General features: G+C 51.9%; 1 protein-coding gene across 4 annotated transcripts in view; it reads left to right on the forward strand.

The window, feature by feature from the left end:
• The window catches only part of TTC7B (tetratricopeptide repeat domain 7B), a 248,951-nt gene that overhangs the window by 206,804 nt on the left and 15,679 nt on the right, over positions 1-26,468 (forward strand). For 3 of the 4 annotated variants that reach the window (XM_087448059.1, XM_087448057.1, XM_087448054.1), the window contains one exon: positions 8,061-8,263. In XM_087448059.1, the coding sequence (XP_087304185.1) occupies positions 8,061-8,263 (203 nt within the window). Of the gene's footprint in view, positions 1-8,060; positions 8,264-23,429; positions 24,433-26,468 lie in introns of those variants that run through there. The other variant, XM_087448056.1, reaches the window with a different exon arrangement.

Raw genomic sequence — 26,468 nt, forward strand, 5'->3', positions numbered from 1 at the left:
TTGGCCCCAGAACCCCAGCTGTAACCCAGGATGGGCACCCAGTTGTTGGACCCAGTATCTTTGAGCATCTGATTGCACGCCACAGTCAGAGCAAGGCTCTGGAGTGCAGTGGTTTTGAAGACAGACACAGTCCCTGCCTTCCTGGAATTTACAGATGCAAAACAAAACAATTACAGAAGCACTTAATTCCCGTTGTGCCAAGTGCCATGAAGGAGCAGTGTGGGCCTGTGAGAACTGTAGCAGAGGCCTTCCCCATCCGGGGAACAGAGACCTGAGGAGTGCCAGCAGTCGGTCAGGACGAGGGTGGGGGGCCTAGGACAGCACGTGGGAAGGCCTGCAGGCAGCATGAGCTCAGCGTGTTAGAGAAATGGCAGGGGCCCTGGGGCTTGAAGCCTAAAGAGAAAGGAATCAAGTGGCCTGAGGTGAGGCAGGATCATGCCAGGCCCCTGGCAGCCAGGTTAAGATCTTTTAACTTAATCCTAAAAGTATTGAAAAGCTATTGAAGGACTTCAAGCGAGAGAGTGGAAGGATCGGATAGAGGTCATTAAAGGCCACTCTCACTCAATGTGGAGAGCGGAATGGAAGGCAGAAAAGTGGAAAGTGGAAGTGAGGAGCCTTGGTCCACGGGAGAGGAGACGGCTTGGTCTGAGGTGGCATTAGTGGCAGTGGAGAGAGATGGGTACCTGTGATGCTTTTTCGATAGCATTCGAACTGATAGGACTTGTTGATGGATAAGATGTAGGAGTGAAGGAAAAGGAAGAATCCTGTGTCTGGGGCTGCAATTAGTGGGTGACGGGTGATTCCGTTCTCTTCGATGGAAGCCTGGGGGAAGAACTGATGTGTTGGGGCCAGGGAGGAGAGAAGCCAGAGCCCTGATGGAACTTGGAAGCGTCAGGTGCCTGAGGAAATGCAAGTGAAGATGTTGGCAGGCAGCTGGATATTCAAGCCTGTACTTCAGATCTGGGCTAGAAACATAAATCTGGGAGTGGAGATTTAAAGCTAAGGGGTGTGATGAGAAGGCCTAGGAAGAGAATGTCAATGGAGAAGAGAAAGAGCCAAGACTGAGACCTGAGCCCCCCAAATTTAAAATTTGGGGAGGAGAGGAAAAGCCCAAGAAATGGGGAGTGGTCAGCAAGGCCAGAGGAAAACCGGGAGAGGGGCTGTCATGGCAGCCAAGGGGGTTTACAAAGCAACCTGTGCAGTGCAGTTAAGAACATGGGTTCTGGACTCAGACTAGTTGAAATCCTGGCCTCCCCACCCGTGATCTAGTCCGTGACCTGGACAGGTTATTCTAATCCCTTGAGCCCTAGTGTTCTCCACTGCAAAATGAGGACAGTTGTGACAGTTACACAAGATAGTGCATGGAGAGTGCTCAGCAGGTAGCAAGTGCTTAATAGCTATTAAAATAACTTTTTAAGGAGGATATGGCTGGTAGGAAATGCTGCTGAGAGACTGAGTGAGGTGGAGACAAAAGCCTTTGTTGGATGTGGCGTGTGGGAGTTGTTGGTGACTGTGACGAGACAGGTGTTAGTGGAGGGGTAGAGATGGAGCCGTTCTGGTGTGGGCTCCAGAGCCTATGGCGAGTGAGGAACTGGAGGCAGGGGATGCACAGTCCCTGCGGGAAGAACCCCTGTGGAGCAGAGTGGGGACTTGAGGTAGCTGGGGAGGAATGTGGGGTCAAGGGAGGGGGGTTAAAAGTGGCTGACACGGGGGCTGGCCCTGTGGTGTAGCGGTTAAGCGAGCGCGCTCTGCTGCCGGTGGCCCGGATTCGGATCCCGGGCGTGCACCGATGCACCGCTTGTCAGGCCATGCTGTGGCGGCGTCCCATATAAAGTGGAGGACGATCGGCACGGATGTTAGCTCAGGGCCAGTCTTCCTCAGCAAAAAGAGGAGGATTGGCATGGATGTTAGCTCAGGGCTGATCTTCCTCACACACACACACACACACACACACACACACACACACACAAATGGCTGACATGGAAGCATGTTGATTGCTGATGGGGATGATCAAGTCAAGCTTGAGACCCTGGTCGTTCAGAAGAGAGAGAGGATGTATGAAGTATGAAGTCCTTGAGAAGGCAAGAGTGTGGGGTCCAGGGCACAGGCAGAGGGATTGGCCCTCAGTTATAGCAGGTGGGGGCCAAGAGGGTGGGGACAGAGGACATCAGTGGGCTTGTGGGTTTGGTAGTGGGAAGAGGCTTGAGGTCAGCTTGGCTTGCCTCTGTTTTCTCTTTGAATGACGAGTCAAGGTCAACGAAGGGGGTGCGGGGTTTGGGGGAAGGATTGAGGAGTCAGAACAGTTGGGCAAGGCCTGGAAGGGATAAAGCGTATCACAAATGCAGCTAGGGGGTGAGGAGCTGGTCTCGCCACCCCACCAAGCCCCTGGGGAAGGGATCACTCTTGACAGACTGACACAGCCATTCACAAACTCGGAAATAAATGTCAGTCGTGCAGCCAAGACCCTGACGAAGGCATGTGGCTGGGCCATCAGTGGCAGGACCTGAGCTGTGTTCAGCTAGGGAACTACAGGCCCCAGCTGGGGGCTGGCCCAGAGAAGCTCAAATCAAAATCACCACCTCCTTTCACTTCCTGGAGTCCCCAAACAAAGACAGAATAAAGAACAATTCCTGTGAGAGCTGATAAGGATGAGGCCTCCCCTGGACCTTGCTGACTTGGAAGGGTGACAGGAGACTCATCAGGACACGTGATCCCTTTCCTCTTTGGCCCTCGTGCTGATTTTTGTATGAAAGAGTGAATCCATGAAGACACGGGGGGCGTGCTCAGGGAGTAGCTGCTGCTCCTGGCAGACACCTGCATTCACCCTGGGGGCTCCTGCCCCTCACGGCGGGGGCTATCCCAGAACCAAGTTGCTGGAGTTTATTTCCTAAGCACAAGTCACTTCTCCTTTAGGGAAGTAGGGTTTGGGGTAGAGGAACTGGTTTTGAGGTATCAGGGAGTGTGCCAGCCTAGCTTCCTGCCTGACCTGCAAGACTGGGGAGTACCTGATGGTGCTCCCATCTTTTCCTTCACCGCTTTCTGCCAGACCTCAGGTGGAACAGAAGATCTGACAGCACCCACACTAGGTACAGTCCTTGGGCTGCCTCTCACATATACTGCTCCTTTGTGAGTTTCACAAAAGGTGTCCCCTCTGGATAGACTCACCCCCAGGGAGCAGGCTGGGCTAGCTGAAGGCACCTTTACAAGAAGAAAAGGGCTTCCTTGCATTCGTCGGGGCAGACACAGTCCTGCACCAGGCACACAGCCTCCCAGTGGAGTCCAGGCTAGATTTTAGCCCCACTCTGCCCAGCACCTTTGCACAGTGCACAACCTGCACAACCCTGAGGCCAGGGTAGGCACATCGTGAGCCAGTTCTCAACCTTGCAGCCCGACATGAAGCGGGTGCCTGACAAGTGTTAGAAGAATGAATGAGTGACTGAGGAACCTGGACCTGTGTGGGGTTGTGAGTGCATCCAGGTCCCCCAGTCGGGATGCCACTTCACCTTGAGGAAGAGATGGTTCTCAGGCCTTCGCAGCATAGCTCAGCTCTTTCAGATCACGTCTTTAGTTTGGTTCAGCAAAGATTTCAGACAGCCTTCTGTGCAAGGCGAATTAGGAGCATGGGGCACTGCAAAGGTGGAGCAGACTTGAGCCTGGCCCTGCAGGAGCGTGGCATCTCGTGGGAAAGCTGGCACACACGCAGTCACTGTAGCACAGGCAGACTGGGGTGAGGGATCCCAGGGCACACACAGGGCGGTGGAGAGATGGTTCACCTGGGGCCTCTGGGGACATCATGTGCCGGGTGGGATTTGGTGGAGCCAGAGTGAGGAGTGGTGTGTCTTCAACAGACGGCAATTCAGGGAAGGCATTTTGGGCAGAGGGACCAGCACAGCAGAGGTGTGGAGGTCAGACCGTGAATTGAACAGAGAGGGAGGGAGTTGGAAAGGTAGCCGGCTCCTGATGTTGAAAGCCAGGCAAAAACATTCACCTCCAATCGGGAACCATTGGAGGTTTGCAAGCAGAGGTGGGATTTATTACCAACATTTTTCATAGTAACCCGGTAACAAGGACCAAGCAAGGGATTCCAAAGAAGATGGTCAGAGCTTAGAGGGAGCTCTCGGAGTGAGGTGGCAAGTGTCCGTGACCCTGAGTAGCCCCTTACTTTTGGTTGGAGACTGTCAGTGACCAGGACAGAATCTCGGTCCCTGTGACCTCTTCAGAGAGTGACGTCTCAGAGCCCACCCTGCAGCACCGACACTGCACTGACGTGTGTTCTTATTGGAGCTGATTGCCTTTGGAAGCGCCCAGAGCCAGCTTCCCTCTGTGTTACGGTTCCTGATAGAAGAGTACAAGCTCTTCTATCTCTTAATAAGCTCACAAGGCCCTTTTTGTTTATTTTTTTAACTGGAATTTAGCCCTTGGTGAAAGGGTCAGGGAAACTTCATGTGCTGTTGCTTCTCTGGCCTTCGACTTTCTTCACTGACCTGTGCCCTCTTCTGACCATCGTTCAGCATTCATTAACCTACAGACTTCCTTGAGCCCCTACTAAGAGCCAGAGCCTGTGCTGAGGGATGCAGAGATGACTGTGGCTGGGCAGTGCTCACACTTTACTGGGAAAAGACACTGCTGATCATATTTTGGAGGCTTTAGGGAAGTATGAACAATACTCCTCTCTTGACCTCCTGAGTTCTGAACCAATTAAGAAATAGACAGGAGAGGGCCGGCCCTGTGGCTTAGCGGTTAAGTGCGCGCGCTCCGCTACTGGCGGCCCGGGTTCGGATCCCGGGCGCGCACCGAGGCACTGCTTCTCCGGCCATGCTGAGGCCGTGTCCCACATACGGCAACTAGAAGGACGTGCATCTATGACATACAACTATCTACTGGGGCTTTGGGGGCGGGGAAGGAGGAGGATTGGCAATAGATGTTAGCTCAGAGCCGGTCTTCCTCAGCAAAAAGAGGAGGATTAGCATGGATGTTAGCTCAGGGCTGATCTTCCTCACAAAAAAAAAAAAAAAAAAAAGAAATAGACAGGAGAGGCAGATGGAGATTGCACCTCCAGCTTTGTTACTGGGGAGGCTGAATCAGAGAACATGGCTTGACTTCTGGTCTCCATTGGGCTTCCCAGTGCATCTCAGCCAAGTTGTATTCACCCATCCCCAAGTGCTGGCCTCCTGTTGCAGGGGCAGAGCCCAGTGACGTGCCTGCGTGAGCATCCCAGGGACAGGGCGCTGGACAGAGAGGCGTCTGAGGGGCCACAGTGAGCAAGCCTCAGTCCTTCTCCCAAGCGGGTCAATCAGATGGGACCTAGGGGAGGGGCCAGGTGTGCGGCTGCACAGATGGGCCCCTGACAGAAACAAGAAGCAAAGATTGCAGGATCCTCTAGCAAAGATGATGCATCAAGGGGATGACAGAGGTTATAGAAGGTGCTAGGGGAACACAGAAGAGGGGCTGCGAGCCTGTGGGATCAGGGGTGGATGTTTGTGAAACCCTTTTCCGGGGAGATGTTGGTCCCTGTTTGAGCTGTGGACTCCCAGGAAGGAAGCCTTCCCAAGCAGCACAGCCTCATGGTGAATGCCACACGGCCTCCTTGTGTTCTAGGGGACCAGCTGTATGCCAGGCAGGAAGGCCCCTCTGGGAATTTCAGGGATGCTGGGAAGCATTCTAACCCTTTCCTCCTCTTCCCCTAACCCCATCCCAAACAACTTGATTGATGTCGGAAATCCCACCACTGAGGTTTCATTCCTGCAGCCTAAGACTCTGTGCTCCATTAAGATGCAATGTCCTCATAAAGGGGGAATGGCTGTACTAAGCCCTTGTCTCCAGGGAGCCAGGGGGAAACGGAAAGGCTGCACCTGCACCCCCTAATCCACTGACTCAGCCAAACAGAGCTGCGGGGCTCGAAAGAGTCATCTTACCTCTTTGCGCCTTAGTTTCCTCATGCTGCAGTCTCAATGGGGATGAGGCTCGACTAAGCGTCGTCCTCACCATTTTCAGCCCCTCTGGGCTCCGGGCTTCCATCCTCTTGGTTGATCCTTACCACTTTCCCGAGAGAGATGCAGGCCAGCGTCGGGCCCCCATCTGACAGGTGAACAGGCCCAGAGAAGTCGACCACCTTGCTCAAGGCCACACCCATGGCCCTCCGTGTTCTCATGACACTGCAGCTTACAAACGGGTACCCTAGAGCCCTGGGGTCCCCAGCGGTACCCCAGAGTCTGGGAGAGGGGGCCAAACCAAGAGGGGGCCAAGCTGCCCACTCTGAAGATCTGTTTGGAAAAAAGAGGCTCCATAAGGGAAAGTCATTTGGAAATGGCACAGTACATCATGCCCTGTGTCCTTCCACCTCAACTTAAAATGGACGGATTTAGGCACCACCTGGGCCATGCATTTTTCTGCCCCGTCTGCATCAGGAGCACAGGCCTTATCAGTGACATAGGTTCCCTCCTACGCCTTCTACGGCCCTGGAAAGAGGTCCCTGGAGGCCTGGATTCTTTCTCGCACCTTCATGGTCATGACTCAGCGTAGCGTGTCTTCCGTTTCCTCATTACGTGAAGGGAGCAATAGCGTCAGACCTGTGGCTGATGAGGACACGGTGATCAGTAAGATACTGGGTCTCACATTTGTCTCACGGAGGACCCTAGAGAACAGGACTTACGTGTGCACTGTGCCCCCCTTTGAATCTTGTTATAAAAATTCTGGAAGCATTCGGGCCCCTCTCCCAAGTTGGGCTTTTCCATGGCGATCTACATTGTAGAGGCCCAGGTGTCTCACTCACCACAGACAGCTCTGGGCCCCGGGGATCTTGGAAATGTGCATAAATTCACCCTCAGAATGGAAGCAAGTCAGGAGCCCAGTGGACAGTGAGAGGGACGTCCTGTACCGCTCTCCCGAGTTACCCGCCACCACATTCAGGTAACCTAAAACCGCCGTGGGCACACACCCGACTCTTTCTGGCGAGAGCTTGGAGAGAATTGTGTTACTGAAAGACATCAGACAGCCCTGCAGTGTCATTAGGAGGGTGTTCATCTCCCAGGAGGGGCCGGCTTTTGCCTGGGCCCAAACAAAGGACAGGTCCATGTCACCTCTGTCCCTGTAGAGTCCCCAGGTGTAGTAGGTGCTCAGTAAGTACCTCGTGAGCTGAATGTCCAGAGGACGTGGGCAGGCGCCCCATTAGGGCTCAGTGGTTGTGTTGAAGTGTCCGGAGTTCCGTGTGTGAGAGGCGCAGGGCCTCCCCTTATAGCTCCCTGGCCAGCCCAGCATCTCGGGGCTCTCTGTTAGGAGGGGACTGACAGCCGGAGGGGCAGGGCAGGTCTGTGCACGGCAGGGCCTGCTCTCTTGTAGCCTGAGGAGTCAGTCACTGGTGTGCCTGTGATCCCCAGGGAAGTGAGGGTGCTGAGGACAGGGGCCATCCAGGCTGGTTGGGGTCAAAAAGGCAGCAGCACCAACACTGACCACAACCGTGTGATGGCACCTGCCCTTTCCCAGTCTCCGTGCCCGAAGCCTGAGGTGGGGAGATAGACAGATCCGCAGCAGAGCTTGCTGTCCCGGCGTGTCCCCAGACCTCTCACGAGAACACGTCTAGGATGCAGCCATCAGAGAGGAGCAGGAGCTGGCTTCCCTTTCAGCTGAAGGGTCAGAGATGCTTCCAGGGATGGTGGCCACTGGGCTAGGCCTTGAAGGGGGCTGCGGGTGACGGGCAGAGCAAGAGGGTAGACAAAAGTGTGTGTGGAAACAGCAGCGGTTTACCAGGGCGGAGGCCAGGGGTGCAGCGAGCAGTAGGCAGTCCTCACTCCCCTCTCATTGGTGGTGACATGTGTCCCCTCCAAGGCCCCACAGTACGAGTGACGAGTCCCTGTGTGACGATGGGCGGGAAGGACTGTAGCCAGCAGCTGTTTCCACTCGCGTGGGAGATTGTCTGGCTCTGGGCCTGGGGTATTCCAGATGGGCCCCTGCCAGACTCCCGTGGGGGGAACGTAAGTGTCCCAACCAGAGTCACAGCCCTTTGAGGGCCTCTGAAGGGTAGTGAACCGGGAAAGCATCTGCCTCTGCTCTCCTCCCCACAGCTGAAGTCTACATTGGCATTGGGAAGCCTGCAGAAGCCACAGCCTGTACCCAAGAAGCTGCCAACCTCTTCCCGATGTCCCACAACGTCTTGTACATGCGTGGCCAGGTTGCCGAGCTCCGCGGCAACATCGATGAGGCACGGCGGTGGTATGAAGAAGCCTTGTCCATCAGCCCCACCCACGTGAAGAGCATGCAGCGACTGGTAAGTCCGAGAACCGGCGGGGGCCCCACTCTTAGACTGGGGCTCCCCTTGGAAGCAGCAGGTGGCTCATGACCCTCAAGCCCTCTTCTGGTTCCAAAGGCCAGATGCAGTTAGCTTGACGGGCTGTCACATTGCACAAAGCCGGTGGGCACCGTTCCTGTTGTAGTTTATGCAAATGGAGCCCCTAGGACTTGGCAGTGCACAGACCGAGCAGGCCGGTGGTGCTGTTCGGTATGAGGGGAGAGTTTGAGTCAGTGGTCTCCTGGCCAGTAGTCCAAGACACCCTGTGGCTCTGGGCTCAATAAAGACATTCCTGTGGCCCTGGCACTGTCATTGTCATCTTTTTCTCTGTGCTGCAAGTAGCAGCCACCTTGGGGGGTGTCACACCCTGGGGAGACTTCAGTACAAAGGTCAGAGCACTTTAAAAACCTGGGGGGCTCTCTTACCTTGAGGGAGCTGGAGACTCCAGCTTGTCTCCGAGGCCGCTGGCTAGTGGGGGCATCCCATCAGAGGAGGCGAGGGGAGGGCCCTATTGTACCGAGAGGACCCATGTAAGTCACCCCAGTTTTCACACTGCGTATGGCTATGGCGGCTCTCCAGAAATGCACACGTCCCTCTTCTGGATGCCCAGGCCAGAAGCCTGGGGCTGCCCCACTGCTCACCCTCCCTCCCCTGCCTGGAATTGGCCTCCCGACTATTGGTTTCCGTTAGGTGGGGGAGCAGACTGACCACTCTGGAGGGTTCCATCTGTTAAGAACATACATTGAGCACAGCTGCCCCACAAAGCCATCGGTCTGCTATTATCCTCCTGTGAGAGGATGAATTGAAACTCGAAAGGTAACAAGTCTGAGGGGCTGGTGAAAAGCCATACCGCTTTCTCTGGGCTTGCCTGCCAGGCTGAGTTCTGAATTTTTGCTTCATTCTTAGCAGTAGGATGTCTCTGATTTAATGAACCACAGGAAAGAAAAGCCTTGTCATGAAACCGAGGTGCCCTTCATGTCAGCAGCCCTTGGGAGCACAGCGTCCATTCAGTGGTGTGTGGTATGGTAGAGTGAGCACTGAACAAGGAGTCTCGGGACAGACTTCTGGTCCCAAGTGGTGTCACTCACTCGCTCTTTAACTTTGGGGAAGCCCATAAGGTCTCTGTCAGTTTCCTTTCTGTAAAATGAAAACATTCAACTAGAGAGACTGTGAGTTTCCATCCAGTGCTGATAGGATATGGTTTTGTAACTAAGAAGTAAAATGTTCTCTGACGGATCCCAAAGCCTTCCTTCTCTGGCCATTTCTCACAGTGACGTTGCAAAATGGAGAAGTGGCTGAGCAGTAACTGCTGGTTTCCAGCAGAAGAATGCTGAGGCCCCAAGCATTAGGCATCGAGGAAGAGTGTGTGCTTCCTGGCGTGTTCTGGGTTCAAACTCCACCCCTGTCCTTGCTCCTGGGAAACCGTGGGCTGTCGCTTAACCTCTGGGATCCTCGGTGCCTCTGTGAATCCGGCTGTCACTTACCCAGTTCAATCATGAGAGCTAAGTGAAGTGATTCACGTAACAAGCCTGGCAGAGTTCCTGGCTCCTAGTAGGTGCCCATTAAATAGAACACTAAGACAGTCCTTTTCAGTTTTAAAAATAAATCAGACCTTATAATAATTATAGCTACTTAATTTGTTTTCAGCTTCCCTTTATGCGCATTTTGTAGCTCGATACAGCTTTATAAGTAATTTTACATATTATCCAAACATTAGTCTCTTTGATTAAAGATATGACATGGCTTTTCGTTTTTGTCTCACTATTGTGAGAGGAAATCTGTAAGGAGCTTTTCAGATCTCTGTGCTTTTGCTGGAGTGTCGCAGAAGAGGTATAATCAGCACCGTGTACCCACCCTTTTCATTAATAAAGGCAGCGTGTTTCCACCTTGGGGCCTATGAATTATTCAAAGAAGGATCTCTTGTTCATCCCCAAGGGGAACACATGAGACAAAAGATCAAATAGGAAAATCGCACCAGGAAAGTTTTCTGTTTCACCTCTGGAGCTTGTCAAGACACCTGAGCTCCCTGACACATGCCGGGCCCTGTCCTTTCTGAAAGGAGCAGCAGTGGGCGCAGCACAGGAGAGCTGGCGAGCAAGGGGAGGGTGATGGAGGGGCCTGGCCTGTTGGATCCATGGGCAGTGACTGAGCCTTCTCTGGCTCAGAGACATTAGCTGCTTTGGAGATCTCACCAATAGAAAACAGTAATAGTAATAAACTCTTAAGACTTTTCTCATTACATCCTGATGTATTCAAAAACTGTCCAGAGTGGAGACTGGTTGAGACCAATAAGCCTACAGATTTTGAGGAGTTTATGTTCTCGTGGTCAGAGACCGTAATCGGTGTGACTCTCAAAGGATGGCTTCGATAGTTCCTTCTTGGCGACCTTGTAAATGATGCATGCTGGCCGGTGTTCTCCCAGCCTGCCCCCGCAGCCCAGGCACAGCTGGGGGGGCCCCCGGCTATAGCCAAGGGAGGTTCCCCTCCTGCTGGTGCTGCTGGACCTCCTGGTGACTGTGGAGGGGCAGTCCCTGGAAGCCCAGGCTCTCCAGCCCTGAGACATCACAGTCCTCTCTTCTCTGCCTCCCTCACCACGCTGCGCGGAAAAGCGGTGATTCTGTGACTGTGGACAGAAGGAGGGAGGGAAATGGCCTTTGCGTGTACTCGGAGGCTAAGGAGGAGGCTCCACACCACACTGGCCTGGATTAGAATCCCAGTTCTGTCACTCACTAGCCTTGAGACCTTGGGCAAATTACTCACCCACTTTGTGCCTCAGTGTCCTCACTTGTATAAATGGGGATAATATTAGCACCAGACACAAATAAAGCACAGGAACTGAAATCTCTCATTGAGTCACAAAAGATCCCGCCTCTACCCTCATGGGAACCAGACTGGTTTATAAGCCCCTAAATTGAGAAGACAGGGCCAGCAGGGAGATCAGAAGGTGTCTTTTTACCAGGTCAAGTCCCAGGGAAGGTCCAGGGGCTCCAGACTTATGTGGCAGAGGGAGGCGGAAACGGAGATGAACAATGACCGTTGTCTGGCACTCAGGGAGAGGAGTGTGCAAGTGAGGGGGCTGGCTAGGGAGGCCGCCCCGGGCCAGGCCAAGGCAAAGGCCAGAAGATCAAGACTGGAAGGGGTATGAAGAACATGGGCACCGGGGACCACTAAAGAACCAACCAAGACATTCCAAAGGAAGGAACCAATTGCAGGCAGATTGTGCCGTAGAAGAACCCAGAGGATGGAAAGTTTGTCTGCGTCAGCACTGACGCTCTGAGAGAAAGGAGAGGAGCTGCAGGGACAGCTGGAGGAAGTGGTTTGTTTTTTGGTTTTTTTCTTGAAGTATAGGTCACACACCATATTCTGTTAGTTTCAGGTGTACAGCATAGTGATTCGACGTTTATATACCTTATGAAATGATCGCCATGATAAGCCTGGTAACCATCTGTCACCATACAAAGTTATTACAATATTATTGACTATATTCCCTATGCTATACGTTATATCCTTGTGACTTATTTATTTTGTAGCTGGAAGTTTGTCCTTCTTAATCCCCTTCGCTGATTTCACCCATCCCTCCACCCCGCCCTCCCCTTTGGTGACCGCCGGTTTGTTCTTTGTATGTATGAGTATGTTTCTGTTTTTATTTGTTCAGGTTTTTTTTAGATTTCACATATAAGTTAAATCATATGGTATTTGTCTTTCTCTGACTTACTTCACTTAGCCCAGTACCCTCTAGGTCCATCCATGTTGTCGCAAATGACAAGATTTCATTCTTTTTTATCGCTGAGTAATAGTCCATTGTATGTATACACCACATCTTCTTTATCCATTCATCTATCGATGGACACTTAGGTTGCTTCCATATCTCAGCTATTGTAAATAATGCTGCAATGAACATAGGGGTGCATGTATCTCTTCGAATTAGTGTTTCAAGGAAGGAGGCCACATTGTCTGTTCCAGGTAGACACCAGGTGGCTGATGGTGACTGCAGAGAACTGTGAACAGTCAGAAGCTTGTGCTTGTTCCGTGAAGAACAATTATTTGTTAACTTCTAGGGGTTGTTAGTGGCAACATGTGCCAGCTCACCTGACCCAGCTTGGAGGAGAGGTACTATTTAAGCAGAAATGCAAACACATTAATATTGTTAAAAAGCACAAATGACTTGGAGGCAGATGGTATTCATTAACGTTAATAGAAGCTCAGACTTGACAAGAGAAATGTAAATTAAATAGAAGCTCAGACTTGACAAGAGAAATGTAAATTAAACCCCAATGAAAGCTGACAATTTTCTAATAGTTATAGCCTTCATATATGTGTTTAAAATCACAGAGAGAGAAGGGAGAAGAGAAATCATGTGTTTTAATATTAATGATGAGTTAGCACATGACAAGGGAGGCAGAGGGCTGAGTGTGGGCAGATACTAGGGAGCAGTGGGCTGAAGGGATGAGGAATTACAAAGTAATGTTGACAGGGGAGGAATTCATAGACTGATCAGACTTTTTCCAGAAAATCTAAAGGCGTATTTTCATATCATTTTTGCATAAGTGTATAAATTTACATATATTTGCATGCTATGTTAAAAAGCCTTTAGCTCCCAGTACCCAAAATGAATTAATGAAACATCGAGCTACTTTGTCCAAACCAGTAATTCTGAGATCTCCAGATCTCAGTAAGGGGAGAAGTGAGAGATGGGGCTCACGATGGACTAAGGCAGAGGAACAGCCTCCCTGGGTGGTACGGCCCAGGCCAAGGACAGAGACAGAGACTCAGGGTAGCCAAGGACAGAGTTACCAGGACAGGGACATCTGCTTGCCCTCTGATAATGTCAGCCTGGGCTTTTGAGGGCAGTGTGTGAGATTGGAGGGTGGGAAAGGCACAGGAGCTTTCAGGGGAGAGATGAACGTGGAAGGGAGCCAAGCAGGTTGTGTGGAGGGGAGTTGATAAGGCTAGGAGGGGAAAAGTGTTGCTGAGAAATAAATTTATCCTCGAGCATAGGCAGGATGCCCCGGTCTTCCTCCACCCCCTTGACAGGTTGAGGAAAAAGTGTGGAACAGAAGCAGATGGTGGAGGTTGCCCAGGGCTTGCCGGGGTGGACAGCTTGTGGAAGGAGGGAGGCAGATGTGCCCGAGGCAGCTTTGAGGACGACTGTGAGCTGGAGAGGGACTGGCCCAGAGAAGCACGGGAAAGGGACAACCTGGGGGTCTGGGGACACTGTGAGCCAGAGCCCCCACCCCCACCCAGCAGCATGGAAGAAGAACCGTTGTGTCAACCTGAGGGATGGGCCTTCAGCTAAAGCGACTCTGGTACGACAGAGACACGGGTATTTCAGAGCTGATGCTGAGAGATGAGAAAATAGAGATTAAAAGCACTAAGGGGCCATCGCCTTGAGTGTTGAAGTTCCCAGGACAAGGCTGGGGGCCTGGAAAGGGACAGAAAGCCATCAGTCATTCAAAGGATGGTGGCTAGAAGACTGGAGAGGTGATAAGTTTCACCCTCTCCTCCAGAGGAAGCAGTGGAAAAGACCATTGGTGGAGCTCCCCAAAGAAGGGGGAAGATGATTGGGAAGAGCCGTGATGTGATAGGCCCAGGCAGTCCACCCAAGGAGTGTGGCTGAGGCTGCCTGCCTCCAATGGGGGCGCAGGAGTGTGGGTCATAGTACAGATAGGATATGCCAGTGAGGCTGGCAGGGGTTCCTGCTCAGTGGAAAGACAGCTTTCAGGTTACCATAAGGAGTCAATCTAAAATAGAATAAGCTTTTGTTTGGGGCCTGGTGGGTCCAGAAGTGCTTGTTTGTCTTCTGTGGACGAATTGTAAGACGTGGAAACTCCTGAGTTCATCAAGATGGCTTCAGGCTAAAGATTTCATGCGCGAGCTCTCTTGGACGGTTTCTCCATGATCTTATGTTTTCTGAAACATCAGAAACCTGGAGTAACATTAAGAGTAAAAACGTCAGAAGTGGGGTTGCAGTTCTGTTCTGAGGGAGTACGTTAGTAGAAAAGACTGGCAGAGAGAATGGCTGAGCTATGTGAAAAGTGCATTTTATTATGAACTACCCGAAGGCCCACCACACCGATGGTGGGTTTCGAAGGAGGACATCAAGTGCACAGTGTGGTGGGGTGTGTCATGGATTGTTACTACATTCTAAGTTGTCTTAACAGCTTGAAGGGTTGGTCCAGAAGTATCCATCACAACAAGGTTGACTAGCGACATTGCTCTGAGAAGAAGTTCTTCTGAAGTTCAAAGAAAGGCCTGAAGTCGGAGCTTCCTTTAAACCGTCTTCAGCTTACTTGCTTGTTTGCTGTGGGAAAATCCTTCATCCTATTATGCGTGACAAGCCAGAAGGATGGCAGAGAGGGTTTAAATCGAGGGAAAGAGGTGAGCTCTGGCTTGCCTAAGGCAGCTTGCACTGCTAAATTATGAAACGCTTGTGTTTTTCTCTCTCTCCCGTCTTTTAAAGTGTCCATCTGTTTAATGAGATTTGGGGGAAATTGCTTGTGTCTCATATTTTGTTAATTAGAAGCGTGTTTTCCAATTTGTGCCTCTGTTGGAGGAGAGATGCAGCATGAAGTTGAACTTTCCAGGGTCTCCCCAGAGACTGACAGCCTGCGTCCATGTGTCTGTCTGATTTCTCTACCAGTCTTCTAAGGGGGAGCTGGGGCCACGGGCGGCCCAGGGCACAGACAGGGCAGGGTTTCACATCAGCACATCTCCAGTTTTCCCTTGGAGAAACCAATCCTGAAGGGGGGGCATTTGATTCCTTCTGTTACTCTGGATAAGACCCAGGTACAATTAAACTAATGAAATAGAATCGAGATACCCTTCCCCTTTCAAATGCTGATCTTTAGAAATGGATCTCTTTCATCCAAAGTATCCATTTTCTTTCTGTACATAGAATGATTGAAAGGAAACAACATTTCGTCACAGTCTAGTGAGAAGGCTCTTTCATCTATTAATTGCATTTTATTTACTTTCAGGATTTAAAAAAAAATGCTTGTAAAATTAAGGAGAAAACTTTTTTCTTTGAAGACTTATGAAATATTTAGATGTCCACCCTTCCTATGCGTCTGTGTGCTTGTTGATGGTACTCTTTGAAAAGTGTGCAGGCCTTAATTTCTCTAATATCTTTACCTGGTATAACAGAGATTCAAACTAACAGTGCAGAGGGAGCAGGAGTGCATTCTCCTGGAGGTTAGGTCTCTGTTCCTCATTCCACCTTCTCTCCCTTCCTTTAATGGCACACACTGTGTTTTAGCTCCTTTGACAGCTTGAGGCCCTTTCAAGAATTGATACTTGGCATGACTGTAACCTTAACCTCTACAAGGAATTTTAAAACCTCATACGCCGTACCTGATGTGTTTGTTCTCACAATATGCGGTGAAATGGAGAGTTTCTTTTGTACTGACGGAAAACTGCTCTTGGTGACCTGCCCCGGGTCACATTGCAAGTTAGGAGCAGAACCAGGACTGGAAGATACTAAGACTGGACATTAGTTGAGTCATTTAAGAGTCTACAGCTTGAATGATGGACAGCACAGAGGTTAAGAGCATGGTGCTAAGTGGGCCTGCCTGGGTTCGAGTCCCAGCTTTGTCACTTACTATCTGTATGGCCTGAGATAAATTCCTTGGTCTTCCATTTTCATGGCTGTAAAAGGGGGATAATAATAGTGCCCCCCCCAACGGTGTTATTGTGTGGGTTAATGAGTTGATACAGGCTGCATAATGCTCCATAAACACCAGCCATGAGCATGACTGTCATTCTCTATAATTTGGGTCACATCCATGGTGGAAGCCCCTCTGCATCCATTTGACAGTGAGTGAGGCATCTCCTTTCCGAACAAGCTGACTGTGGGTGTGACTTTCCTTCTGAACTAGCATGACCGAATTTCAGCAGTTGGAGGAGCTGAAATAGAAATATAGCATGGCACATGGTTGGCCAAAAGCATGGTACTTTCACTTTTAAGTAGGACTTTCTGACTGTTTCTATCGAGCGTATAGCCCAGGTTATTCAAGTTGAAAGGAGTAGGAATGGGTGGAGGCCCCAGCTGGCGTGACCTGTCAGGTAGAGACCGAAAGCATGTCTTCTGGCTGGGCTCAGAGGGGAGACTGAACTGGGCTGCTGTTGCAGACGGGCCCTCCCCGTGGCCAGGGTGGGGGTGGGCCTGGACCTGAAGGGCGGGAGCTGGTCAGGCACCGTAGATCAGCCTGGACGGCAGGAAGGGTGGAGCCTGTCATGGAGCCCGGCTCAGGTGTCAGTGCCTCTGAGAAGCCTTTCTTACCCCCACCCACCCAGCCATCCAGAGGGGCCCTCGGCCTTTGACTTGCCTCTCTTGAAGCACTTGTTGAACCAACGTGGGGTTCTTTGTTCACGGATTTACCTGCTCCCTGGGGAAGGCGCCATGCCTGAGGTTGCACAGTGGCCTGTGTAGACCAGGGGTGGGGGACGGGGGAGAGAGGGAGGGAGAACAGCAACTGCAAGTGAACTTGAACTTGAGGGGTATCATTATTCCCCTTTTACAAATGAAGCTCCCCAAAGCACTAGATGCTATTTCCCTTGAGTAGGTGTCGAGCAGGTATCCTTGGAACATGCTGTTTTTGAACAGTCAGGTTAAGTGTTTCTTTGCTCAGAAGCCTTTGGGTGTTTGTTGGCGTGGCCTTGGCACGAAGTCTCTTCCAACCATTAGTACAGGAAATGATGCTGAGGCAGGACTGGAGGATGCACCCACATGGTTTCGCATGAGAGCCTGGAGACCAGGTCAGGGCTAATTCGTGGAACCTTCCAGTGCAGCAGGATCTCAGGATATGACAGGCCAGATCTCAGAGAGGATGTGTTGGGCTATAAGGCAGGACTCCTGTCCGGTGTGCTTGGCACAGCTGGGTCTCCAGGCTGGCCTGCAGCACCTGCTCCAGGGGCCGAACATGGCAGAAGGCTGGAGGGGCAGCCTTCTGCTCAAGGGCCCTGGTGGGGGCACTGACCACCTCTCTCAAGTTCAGACATTCTGTTCTGTTGTCCCCAAGCACATTCTTCCTTGTCAGATCCTGAACCCCATTTGGGGAGCGTAGTGGTCACTGTCCTTAGACCAGAAACTGCTGTGGAACATTGTTCTGTTAGTTACCCCCCAGTCATCTCTCGCCAAGAACACTCCCTCGTCTCTTGGTGGTGACTCAAGACACATCCTCGGCCCTCCTTACGTGGTTCCCTCCATAGATCGTGAGCCTGCTGGCCCGTTCAGGGCGTGACCTTCTTCTGATTGTGGTCCCAGACTGAGGGAGCCTCTTCTTTTGTCCCCAGCCCCACCCCAGACCCAGAGTGAAGCAGCTCCCCTTGTGTCCATGGCACCAGGACGTCTTCTCTGCTCTCACATCCAGCTGAGAGGGTGGGCTCCTCTGGGGAGGAAGCGGGGGGCCACAGTGCTCTAACTGGGTTTGCATGGGGCCTGCCCCCATCTCTGGGGAGGAGCTGACAGCAGGAGCAGTAACAGTCACAGAGTGAGCCTGCCGAAGCTGGGTCAGAGGGGTGAACCCAGTGCCGAGGACATTTGAGTAGGGGGAGGTATTGGAAATTACGGGGGAAGAATGAAAGGTTTTTTATGACTCAAGCTATGTCCTCACATCTTTTTGAAACTGTGTATTTTTAGCATAAAACATTTTCTAGTTGTTGGGCATGTGTGTCCCCTTAGAGCAAAAGGAGAGTCCCCTGGGAATCTGGGACTTCTGCTATACATCCCCGTGACTCCCATGTGGCTTATGGCCCTTGTTCCTGCCAACCCCCGCCGAGAAACCCTCCCACCCTAAACAGCATCACTGGTGCAGAGATATTCTCCGCAGACATTTTCTGCTTGATTTTTGGTCCCTCCTACACTGCAGCATTTTCTCAGTGCTGGCCAGGGAGATGTGGCACCAGGCCACCCCTGCTTTCACCGAGGACTGAAGTCACAGAGCCAGTGCAGGCTCTGAAATGCAAGCCGGGTCACTAGGCGTTCCTTTGCTGCAGCTTAAGGAAAAAATTAATTCTGTGTTTATTTCTATTTTCTGTTTTGAAGTCTTAGATGACTAATTACAGGCGGCGCAGTTCACCGTCTCATTAGTAATTATGATCTAAAATTATTTAAAATCTGACATATTCTATCCAAACCATTTATTCTTAGAAATTCTGCCCCGTTATTCCAGTACGATTTGACATTTCGCTTCCCGCCTTCCTGCCTTGCCGCAGATACTGCTCCCGGCGTGGAGCCGGTTATCTGATCCGAGTTCTCGCTTCTCTGGGCTATTCAGTGTTCTCAGATACCAGTCCCTAATCCCCCTCCTTATTTCAGGCCTCCCTGGATTTTAGCCTTGCTGCGTCTCTTGGATTCCTCAGCACCCTCCACCCCCACGCTGCCTGCCTCTGAACTCAGCCAGAGGGTATGGCTGCCACCATGAGAAAGTGGCATTCAGGGCCACCCCGGCTGGCTGCCTCCAACCCGGCTGGTGCCTGAATTGCTTCCCCATCCTTTGGTGCTGGTCCTGGGCTCTCCTCACTCAGTGCTCCTGGGCCCTCTCTGCACCGTGACCACCCCACACGTTGTCTAGACCTTCAGATAGAGCGTAAAAATCTTCAGCCCAAAGATCTAGGGCGGACATCTGACGAGAAGTCTCTCCCAGGGGCTGCTTCCAGTTATTCTTCAGCAATATCAAGGATGAGGGCCTAAGGTAGACGGGCAGGAGATAAAGCCTTTGGACCTGCCACTCACCAAAGAGTTGAAGGCATGGCGGGATTTAGAATGCCAATGAAATTCCCTAATCTAAGCACCCCCTTTTACAGATGGGGCAGCTGAGGCCAGACTGGAGAAGGAGCTTGCCAAGGGCATAGGGCAGTGAGTGGTAGACCCACTAGGAATCCTGACTCCATCACTTTTGAAGGTTTCGTGTCCACTTTCTCTATCTGTAAAATGGGACAATCACACCTGCCTTCTTGGGTTGGGGGTGAGGGGGAAAGAGATCAGCTCTCTGAATGCCCCCAGCACAGACCCAGGCCCCAGAGAACGGCGCCCCTTGCTCCAGTGGGGAGGAGTGGAATTTCTCCTCATCCTCTGGGGCTTGGAGGGCTCTGACTCTGTCTTGACAGTCAAGCAGTGTCCTCTGAAGTTGTCTCCTTTGTCTTTTGCTCCCAACTAGAGTGAAGTCTTGGTCTCTCCTCTTGCCTCTTACCTCCCTAGAAGTGTCTCTCCCTGCTGTGTAGCATCCCTTCTCATACTGCCCAAGCCCCACATAAGCCTGGATTGCCAGCTTCAGCACTGATTTATGAGCCTAGTCAGGCACAGGAAAGTTTCCAGGTTAGCCTTTGGCACCCCTCCTGTTGCCAAGGGGGTGAGAGTACGGGGTTGCTTGGGAGGAAGGAATGACAAATGTACCAGTGACAAACATACTAATGACAAAACACCAAGAATCACCAAGTCTCAAACCCTCAGGCTCTGGGAGGATCGTGACTTGGAGCCAAGGCAGGTCCCTCTCCCCTGCACAGATCTGCCAAAGCCTGGTCTGGAGCCCTGTCCTCCCAGACCCCCTGCTCTTGGAAACCAGTGAGCACTGCTGACCAGCGAATGGGGTGCAGGTGTGCAGAGCCTCCACCCAGGGCCCTTTGTGAGAGCACTGCACAGGGTCCGGAGGTGGCCTTGCCCCTAATGTGCCTCTCAGCCTCAGCCACCTCCTGGGGAGAGAAGGGTACCACAGTCTGAGAGCCCCACCACTGCCTCTCAGTGGGCACCAGCATCCAGAAAGCTCCAAGTCTCTAAGAGCTATAGGAAAGCCCCTCGAGAGCTCCTTTGCTCGATAGTTACTCTGGCGAGGCTCCTGGGCCTCCAGCCCTCTCTGCCCCGCAGCAGTTCCCCCTCCCCGTGGCGACTTTGCCCCTTTCCCTTCCCACCAGGTTCACAGACTGATGCGTGACCCCCTCCCTCCCCTCCTCCAGCCTGCTCCCGCCCTCTTCTCATCTGCTTGGTGTTTACGTAACACCTGTCTCTTAGAACACCTTCGCAGGTACTGTTTCTTTTCAAGCCTCTCAGAACATCAGCTAGCTAGTCACCCAAAAGGCTTGTGAAACAGGCAAGGACTCAGTGTTTGAGCGCCTACCCTGTGTCAGGTATTGTTCCAGCTTTACTTTTAGCACCACATTCATCTAGTCACTAGTCATTGATTCAGCACAACAGCCTCTTAATAACCGTCGTAAGGATTAAATGAGATGTATGTAAGATACGTGGAATCCAGCTCTGTGCCAGATACTGGACTAGATCCTGAGGCTATAAACATGCTGCTCCCCTCAAGCACTGAAAGTTTAGAAGGAAAGCACAGACATATATAAGTATAAGAAAAGCCATGGGGACTCTGATGGACAGATGGACAGGATATAGGGCGATCTGTTATCCTGGGGGGAGGAGGGACAGAAAAGGCTCCACAGAAGCTGAGTAGAGATGTGGACTCTTCCACAAGTTGGGGCTCAGATGGAGTTTAAATATACAATAAACAAACCAGCTGTGGGAGATATGTATGGGACAACTGGGGAAATCTGAATGTTGGCCAGGTAGTAGATGAGAGTAAGGAGGTACTATTAATTTTCTTAGTTGTGATATGTTTGAGTGGTTATATAAGAAAACATCCTTATTTTTTAGAGATTCCTGCTGAAATATTTAGGGGTGAAATGTCACAATGCCTATAATTTACTTTAAAATACTCACCCTTGCCCCAAAAATAAATAAACCCAGTAAGAAAAATGTTGACAGTTATTAAATTTAGGTGATAGGTATATAGATGTTCATTCTATTAGTCTTTCTACTTTTCTGCAGGTTTGCAACTTTTCAAGATAAAAAGAGTTTAAAATAAAGTAATGTGATCAGTTTTGCATTTTGGAGGGATCATTCTAGAAGCTGTGGAGGATAGGTTAGGTGGAAGCTAAGAGACACTAAGGACTGGACTCAGCTGATAAGACATCGACAGTCCAGGATAAGAGATATTGAGAAGGTAGACTCAGTAAGGCTTGGTGAGGGAATTGAAAGGTTCTAGGCTGACTCACAGACACCTGGTTCAGGTACCCAGATGGATAAGATGTCTTCACCACCATGAGAGGACACAGGAGGAGGAGCAGCTATGGGAAAAAAGAGGACACGAATCTGGTTGGCCATGTTGACGTGGGGTGACCTGGTTCTGTCCAGGAAGAGATGCCCTGTGGCATGTGGCTGCATGGGTCTGGAAGTTGGGGCATTTCTGGGGCTGAAGCCATGGTTAGGGGGTGGTGGCAGCCTGTAGGTGGTAGCTGAAGCTATTGGAGGGCATGAGACTGCCTGAGATGTGAATCTTAGAGAGGAAGAGAGAGAGAGGGCCAAGGACAGAACCCAGGAGCACCAACATTTAAGGAGCTGGAGGGAAATTTGACAAACGAGGAAACTTAGGTTCTGATAATTTCACAGTTTTTTCACATCCACCCAGCTAATCCCAGTTGTAGCTGGGCTTCAGGCCTGACCCTGCCAGATTCACAAGCCCTTGTTTCCACAGCCCCACTCTGCTCTCAGCTTAAGGCTGTGGCTGGCCCTGCGCCCTGCCGTGGTTTACGTGATGCCTGTAAAGCCACTGTGCAGAAGAGGGGACTCAGGCAGCAAAATCACTCTTTGATTAGCATCAGGAGAAGAAATGACTCAAATTAGAAACACAGCTTCCACACGGAGGAGCTAGGGGCCCTTGGGCTTCTCTGGGCCTCATTTCTTCCTTGTAAGTGGGGATGATGGTATCTATCCCACCAGGCTGTGGAGAATTAGATGTGATCACATGTATGAGCTAGCAGTGGTGTCTAACAGTGAATGTGTGCCTTGGTTCTTGGGAGAAATGTGAAACATCCCCTCTTCATGTCTGTTGGAAACCTGATTCTCTTGCCAGGTATCAGTCTCCCAGGGGAGGGTGGGTGACCCAAGCTGACAGTAACAGTGCAAGGAATCTTGGACACATACACACACGCACGCACCAAGCCTGGGATCTGGCCTTGCCAAGAGGTCAGTCTTGATTAGATCTGTAGTTGCAGTGCTGGCCAGTGTCCTTCCAAATGAGGCAGAAGCACCTGGCCCACCCCCACAGGGGAGCCTGTGGGATGTCATGCTGGGTCTTCTTCATAAATAAAGGAGCGAAGCATGCCTATTGCAGAAAACGCCCCCTCCCCAGCGGTCTGTGTCCCCGCAGGGTTTCTCTCATCCTCTGCATTGGAGCAGTGGGCATCAGACAGATGCATGGGGCTGGAACCAAAGCACAAGCGAAGATCCCTGCGGGGATCTCCCAGAACAAACTAGAAGCAAAATCTGCTTCTTCCTAAGGACAACATGCGTTTTTCCAGGCCTTTCAAAGCCAGGCAGGTCAATCAAGTTATAATTGGCTCTCTAATTAGAACTCCCCACAAGCTGTTAAATTCTTTACCTGCTGCCTGGCGTCTTACACAAAGGTGACAAACCTGCGTCTGCCTTTGGAATGATTAAAGAAGGCCAGCCGCCATCCCATCCTTCTGGCCGACAGCAGCCCCTCCAGCGCCCGCTCCCACCGCACAGACGCCCACACACCCACCAGCAGGTATGACATGGGACACAGCCCAGTTTACAAGAAGATTGGCTTTAGGGAAGTCAGGCTCAGAAGGCTGTGTGGCTGAGTGGTCTTTTGGAGACTGACTGGGGAAGACAAAACCCTCGGCCCATCTTCCCAGGTGTCGGAGGTGTTCTGAGAGTGTTTCGGTGATGCCTTAAGCTTCCCTAAGTCAAGTTGCTCGATGACAGAAGAAAACATATCTCTTTTCTCCCTTTCTGTAACCTCAACCCTGAAGAAAATGGTAGTTTTGTGCTGACCCCCTCAGCCATCAGGATAGCAGTGAGCTTTGGCCAACAGGGTGGGCATATTTAGGGCCCCAGCATTGCCTGCATTTCCTTGTGGTCTCTCTGCTGTTGTGCCAGGGCCTCCTGCAGCTGCAGCCAGTCAGTAGATGCAGGCAGTGCCTGCGAGAGCCAGCAAGCCCATTCTGCTCATCCTTCCCAGCTCCGCCTACAGTGACATCATGGGCAGCTTGAAATCAGCCATGGTGGGAGCATTTATACCACGGAAACTGGCAAACGCTACAAATCAGGGCTTTTTTTTTCTTTCAGGGAACCAGTGTACTACCACACCACAGGACTCAGAGATCCAGACGGTTTAATGGGGGGAGCAGTGGACATTGGCAGAGAAGAACACGAGTGTCCCTGACTCAGGACTTCTAGGGTGGAGGGTGCTCATGGCACAGATACAGTGGAGCTCACCTCGCCACTCTAGATAGAGACAGAACAGCTGAGTGGAGGCTCGGGGGATAAAGAACAAGACTCAGAATTGCCCGGGCAGGTGGCAGGGAGGGGTATGATTGGGACACATTTTGGAGCAAAGACCCATCCGTTGGCGATCTGTGTGACCTTGGCCATGTTGTTTAACCTCTGTCATACAGAAATGGAAATTCCACCCTAACAGACTGTTGTGAGGGTTGAGGACGGTTCTGAGCACCTGCCCAGCACATAAGGTCTGCCTAGCAGCTGTTGGTTTTCTGTGCCTTCCTTCTCCCAAGACAGCGTGGCTGTGAGAGTCGTGTGTGAGGTGAAGAGGTCCCCCAGAGGCCATGGAGGATGGACATGAAGTCTCCCCCATGGACCCGCCCTCCCCCATTCTTAGGGAGAACGAAAGGACTCACTTCTCAGCAGAGCATCCCCATCAGAGAGCAGGGGGTGCCCCAGTGGGTTACAGGGAGGCTGAGGCCTGCACCCCCCAGCTCCTCAGCAGCGAGAGACGCCAAGCAGGTCTCCCCTGGCTGTGAGCGGCCCCCTCTGTGGACTCCAGTGAGCCGTGTGGCCTTACCTTTCCTCATTTAATGTTTTTTTTTTTAATAATTTTATTTATTTATTTTTTCCCCAAAGCCCCAGAAGATAGTTGTATGGTCATAGCTGCACATCCTTCTAGTTGCTGTATGTGGGACGCGGCCTCAGCATGGCCGGACAAGCGGTGTGTTGGTGCGCGCCCGGGATCGAACCCGGGCTGCCAGTAGCGGAGCGCGCGCACTTAACCGCTAAGCCACGGGGCCGGCCCGGCCTTACCTTTCCTAAGTCCACACAGTGTGAGGGTCACATGAGCTTGACCACGGGAGCAATATTTGTTGTTGCTTTAATTTACTCTCTCGATTTCCCCCGTCTCCCTCCAAATGATTGTTTGAGCCCCTTGGGGACCATTTTGGAGCTCCCTGCACAGGCATTTGGCTTCAGAGAAGACTTCCCTGCTCCTTGTCAGCCGCGGCCCATCAGACGACTAGTGGCCAGTGCACATCAGCTCAGCCCCAGACGGCTCCTCGCAGGGGAGCAGACACATCACTGTGCTCTTCCCCCGGTGCTGACGGGGAGTTTTTGAGGAAATGGCTCTAATCTTGATGCTGATTTATTCTATATTGAAGTGGTCAATGGTAAGAGCTCAATTGTGTGGGAAAAGAAAGTGCTGGGCTGAGTCTCTGTGCTGTTTCCACAGCAGCCACACGGTTCCCCAGTGGCAGCTACTCCTTGAGTGTCCCCAGCCTTTCTGCCGTCGGTCACTGCTCCAGCCCTGGGACAAAGTCCGAGGGCCCTGGGGAGAAAGTTTATAACAAAACCCAGGAATGAAAGGCCCCATTTCTGAAGAAACTGCTTGTTTTTCTTTTCCTCACTAAATGTCAGCTTTCCTCAGCTCTGGCACGAGGAAAGCCGGGAGGTGTGAGTGAGCAGCTGTCGGGGCAAGCAGGGCGCTGTCCAGTGGGCCCACCACCCCGCCTTCCTGCCCAGATTCCATTTTGTGAGTTCTCTTGTTATTTGTGGAAAAAATTTTTTCCAAGGCTTATCAATTCCAGTCCTCCCTCCATCAGAAAGTGTCTTATCATTTCTGTTTGTTCCTGTTTAAAAATGGAAAAATAGTTAATGCCAAACCCTGGCAGGGATGGGGAAGGCACTCGCCAAATGACCACATTCCCTGTGGCAGGTCGTGAATCACCCGGTGTTTGTGTCACGGTGGGCTGTTCAGAGAACATTTCCTCCATAGCTGTGGCACCAAGCACTGCCTGGGGTGGGCCTGGAGTGGGCAGCCCCCCAGCAGAGCCTGCGGAAAACTCGGACTATGGGAGTGCTCTGGCTTTGTGTCATCCTGGCGGCTGCTTATGTAGCTGGCATTCTCCATGAAATCGGATGGAGCCTGCCTCCCATGGCGGCCTTCAGGGATGGGGTCTGGGTGCCCTGCTGGCCGTCCTGGCTGAGGAGTGCACCCATCATCCCACTACCCAGACAGCACCCTCTCCACTCCTGGGTCAGCCTGCCGGGAGCACTGCTCCGCTGCACCCAGAGGTGCAAGTTGGCACAGAGACCGAGTGAGGTTTCCACACCCTTCTCATGGTGGACTCTGTCTGGACGGGCGTGGGTGACTGGCGCAGAGCTGGGGGATGACACCCATTCCACAGTCATCTGTTGAGTGCCCACAGTATACCAAGCGTGTGCCAGGGACCAGGACTGCCATGCTGTCCACAAGCATTTACTGAGTGTCCACACAGGTGGCTGGGGATACGGAGATGAGTCTCCATGGCCTCTGCTTCCAGGAGCCTGAGTTATCTCTGGAAGTTCTCCTCCTCTGCACTATTGGCTTTTTTGAGCTTTCCAGAGTTTCCCATAAGTCCCAGAGTCTTCCAGTACTCCCAGCGAGTCCGTCTTTTGTCACTATTCCACACTGGGCCAAAGTGTCTCCAGCCACAGGCTGCCTTTAAAGAGTCAGAGAGAAAGCCACGCTGCACTGCTCAGTGACCCGCAGGGCCCCGCTCAGCTCGGCTGGCTCACACGCCACACACACTGAGGATCCAGAGCAGAGCCCGCTCCTCTCTCTCCTGCATGCGCCACCGCACATAGAGGGGAGCGTGGTTCCAGGGCCGCTGTCCTGTTTGTGGCCAGCTTTGCTGCTGGAGGACAGCACTGCACCAGGCCTTTCCTCCTCCAGAAAGCCCTTCCCAGCCGCTTCAGCTGCTGCCCTTGGCCCCTTCCTGGCATGCTGTGGGCATTCCACCCCGCAGACCGCAGGAAAGAGAGGCTGCCCTGTGGTGTTTTCTGCTCGTTCCTCCAGTTAAAGTTTAAGTCCTGAAAGAACAGATACACACTGGCTGTGAA

The sequence above is a fragment of the Ceratotherium simum genome, chromosome 24, assembly GCF_057802395.1.
Source record: "Ceratotherium simum simum isolate JZ-2026a chromosome 24, ASM5780239v1, whole genome shotgun sequence".
Taxonomy (NCBI): Eukaryota; Metazoa; Chordata; class Mammalia; order Perissodactyla; family Rhinocerotidae; genus Ceratotherium; species Ceratotherium simum.